Source organism: Miscanthus floridulus, chromosome 19, assembly GCF_019320115.1.
Source record: "Miscanthus floridulus cultivar M001 chromosome 19, ASM1932011v1, whole genome shotgun sequence".
Taxonomy (NCBI): domain Eukaryota; kingdom Viridiplantae; phylum Streptophyta; class Magnoliopsida; order Poales; family Poaceae; genus Miscanthus; species Miscanthus floridulus.
In genome coordinates, this window is record NC_089598.1 from 114,170,170 (window position 1) to 114,173,866 (window position 3,697).

The 3,697-nt window shown below is 42.6% G+C and overlaps 1 protein-coding gene across 1 annotated transcript; it reads right to left on the reverse strand.

Moving 5' to 3' along the window:
- Positions 1–362: 362 nt before the first annotated feature.
- Positions 363–1,620, reverse strand: LOC136526654 (uncharacterized). The gene is made up of 2 exons (XM_066519249.1): positions 1,602–1,620; positions 363–1,492 (listed from the first exon to the last, which is right to left on the reverse strand). The coding sequence occupies exons 1-2, from the start codon at positions 1,618–1,620 to the stop codon at positions 363–365; spliced, it is 1,149 nt and encodes a 382-aa protein (XP_066375346.1).
- Between the last annotated feature and the right edge of the window lie 2,077 nt (positions 1,621–3,697).

The window sequence follows — 3,697 nt, forward strand, 5'->3', positions numbered from 1 at the left end:
ACAACTAAAGCTCTCAAGCCATTCTTGTGCTTGTACATACTTGCCAATGTTAGGTAAGAAGTAGCAAATCGAGTCATAGCTGGTCTCATAAGATCTCCACCTATCTTCTGTCTCATTAGATCAAGTATCCTCCCATGTTTGTATAGCAATCTGCACACTTTCTTGCCCCAATTGATGGTAGTGTTGAATTCCTTTATCTCACCAATGTCTTGTAGCAACAAATTCAGACAATGGGCAGCACAAGGTGTCCAAAACAAATGTGGGATCCTCTCCATTAGAATCCTTTTTGTTGCCTTAAAGTTGGCCCCATTATCTGTGACAACCTGCACCACATATTCCTTCCCAATCTTGTCAACTTGCTGCTACAACAAATCAGCTAGCATTTGTGCATTTGCTATCTCACTTGAAGCATCCACTGAACCTAGGAAGAAGGTCCCTGCTAGACTATTGTCAAGAAAATTGATTATATGGCAGTGGCTTGTATCCGTCCAACCATCGAACATGAGAGTGCAGTCATATTCTTTCCAACTCTCCTCATGCTTCTTTCTTAGTTCTGTTGTCCTGTTGACAGCCCTTTCAAGCAATGGTTTCCTAATGTCATGCATGGTTGGTGAGCGGTACCCATGTCTATACTGCCTAATGGACTCAAGTATTATCTCCCAACTTCTCAAATTAATGACATTGAATGGTATACCATTTTCATAGAAGAAATCAACAACATGATCATCAACAATTTGTTTAGCCTCTTTATCTTTCTTTGTGCACTGCTTTATAGTGGGCTGAGAAGTCTTGGATTTATGCCTTTCTGCAAATACTTCTTCTAGTGTCCTGCGAAGCATGGCACTAACTGACTTGGTGTTGGTGTTCTTTTGAGTTGCTGCTTTAGTATGACCCACAACCACAAAGGAAGTAATGACAGCTTGAGCTATTTTCTTCTTTGCTTCTGATTGTTCTCGCTTGAGTCTTGTCCCATAACTTGGTACTTTCGCTGGTTCAACTTCAGTAACTTCATCCTTTTCATTTGCTTCTTGTTCTTGTTCACCATCTCCAGGAAGTGCCACAATTGTTGTCCTTGTATTCTTCTTCAAGTAAATAGTCATCTCTCGCTGGACTATTGGAGGTGGTTTTGGGCACTTCACTGCATCCCCATAACCCCTAGCAAGGTGCATCTTGAACTGACCGATTCCTACAGGCACTACCTTCTTACAGAAAATGCACTGAATAAATTCCTTCTTCGTAGGATCTAGCCACCACCCATACTTCCATCCTGGATCTTGAGATCGAGCCTTCCTCTTGGGATCTTTAGCCTGCTGATCAAGTTCTGGAGGCAGTGCTACTATACCCTTTTCTACAAGGGCTGAAACATCTGGAGCAGCTGAGGATGCTAAACCAGCACCACCTAATGCAACTGATGAGCTTGCACCAGCACCTCCTTCAGGATTAGGCCTAGGCATGATGACTTCCACTATAAGCTGCCGCCTTCGATTTTCATCTACGCAAGTTCAGCAAAGAGCCAAAGAAACAAAGCATCAAGATTTGAGCATAGTGTAGAGGAAAAGAGATGACAGAAATGACAGAACAAATCCGATTTAATGACTCACCTTTAGAGGAGGAGCTCATCTTCGTGCTCCCTAGACCTGCAGCCTACAGGTGGGGAAGAGAATAGGCGACCCTATAGCAGAAGGGAGGAGGAAGCAGCAAGTAGCAGGGAAGAGATGGAGCTCAGCTGCACACACAACGGGAGTGAGGAGTACTAAGGACTGAGGAGAGAAAGAGTGGGGGTGAGGTATATAAGAGAAACCCTAATGGGCCTGACCCAAATAAATATAGCTCAGTAAACTGAAGTAGCCCATCTGCCTATTTAGTGTTGATCAGCAAAGAAATCTAATTGGACGATTAATCGGACAATAAGGTTTCTGATCGCTCTGATCGAATCGGATGGCCTAATCAAGTGCTAAGTACCGATAAGGAAGAATCATGATTAATCGGATGATCAAAAAACATTGGTTGCCCATCTATCGTGCAATCACAGTGGTGAACCTGGCGGATGGAACAATAACGTCCTTCTGGCATGATGTTTGGGATGGGCATGATAGTCTTGCTGAGAGATTCCAAGAGCTCCTTACTCACTGCCGAAATAATGAAATCACAGTCAAGCAAGCTTATGATGGAGAACTTCAACGATCACTGACCACACGACGATCAGCTCAAGCAAACATTGTCTGAGGTTTTCTTGATATTCATTGATTGATTGTGATTGATTGGCTTCATCATATTGTGATTGGCTCTATCCTCGACACGATGGTATAATCATCACATCTCTTACCTTGCATTTACATTTCTAGTGTTGCTTCACTCTTTGTGTAATTAGTTTTGAGAGCAAGCTTGTGTCGGGTGTAGTAGTTAGTGTGGCTCTTTAGTTAGCCTTTGAGAGCACACTAACTTAGTGTAGTGACTTAGCCTTGGTGTGCTTAGAGATTATAGTCACTAGAATTATGGTAGGTGGCTTGCATTTTTAGTAGGCTAGCGCAACACTTGCTTCGCCGTTTAATTGTCTCACATCTTTGCTAACTGTTGTTGTAGAAATTTTCAATAGGCTATTCACTCCCCCTCTAGCCATTAGGATCTTTCAAGTGGTATCGGAGCTATGGTCATCGTGATTTGAGGCTTAATAACCTTCGGTATTTAAATGGCTCAAATCAACAACACCAAGAAGCCACCCTAATTTGATGGCTCCAATTATCCTTATTAGAAGGCTAAGATGACAGCATACATCAAGTCAATCAATAGAAATGTGTGAAAGATGGTGGAGACCAAGATTGAGATTGCTAATGAGGAGGCTCCCACCGCCACCGAAGAAGTGCTACTCCAAAACAATGATATTGCTCTGAGTGCCATTCATGATGCATTGGATGAGAGGACATTTGAGCAAATCAAGAACATTGAGAGGGCTCATGAAGCATGAAAGAAGCTAGAGGAGTCATTTGAGGGCACTCAAGCCATGAAGGGTGCAAAGGCATACATTCTCAAGGAGAAGTTTGCAAGCTTCAAGATGGAGGATGAGAGCGTGCCGGAGATATTTCATAGGCTTCAAGTGCTTGTTAATGATCTCAAAGCACTTGGAGAAGAGGTGAATGACAATGATTTCTCCCACAAGTTTTTGAGATGCTTACCTTCGAGATTTGTCACATTGGTTACTATTCTAGTGAGGAGTGGTTTAGACACCATGACACCAAACCAAGTATTGAGAGATGTGATAACCGATGACACATATAGAGATGATGATGAGAAGGAAAAAAAGGAGAAGAATGATGAGAAGAAGGATGAGAAGAAGAAGAGTGTGGCATTCAAGGCCATATCGTCCAAGGGCAAGGCAAAGCAAGAACCATCAAGTGAAGATGAAAACTTGAGCTTTGATGAGATGGATGATGAGAAGATGGCTCTCTTTGTCAAGAGATTTGGAAAGTTCATGGTGAAGAAGGGCTACCATGCTAGAAGAAAGAAGTCTTCATCCAAGAACAGGGAAGAGTCAGGAGGTGCTTCAAGTGTGGAAGCATGGATCATCTTGTTGCTCAATGCCTATACAATAGCGACAATGATGATGATGACAAGAAGAGCAAGAAAAAGAAGAAGAAGGACAAGATGACCTTCCATAAGAAGAAGAAGGGTGGTTCATATGTGGTCACTTAGGATAGTG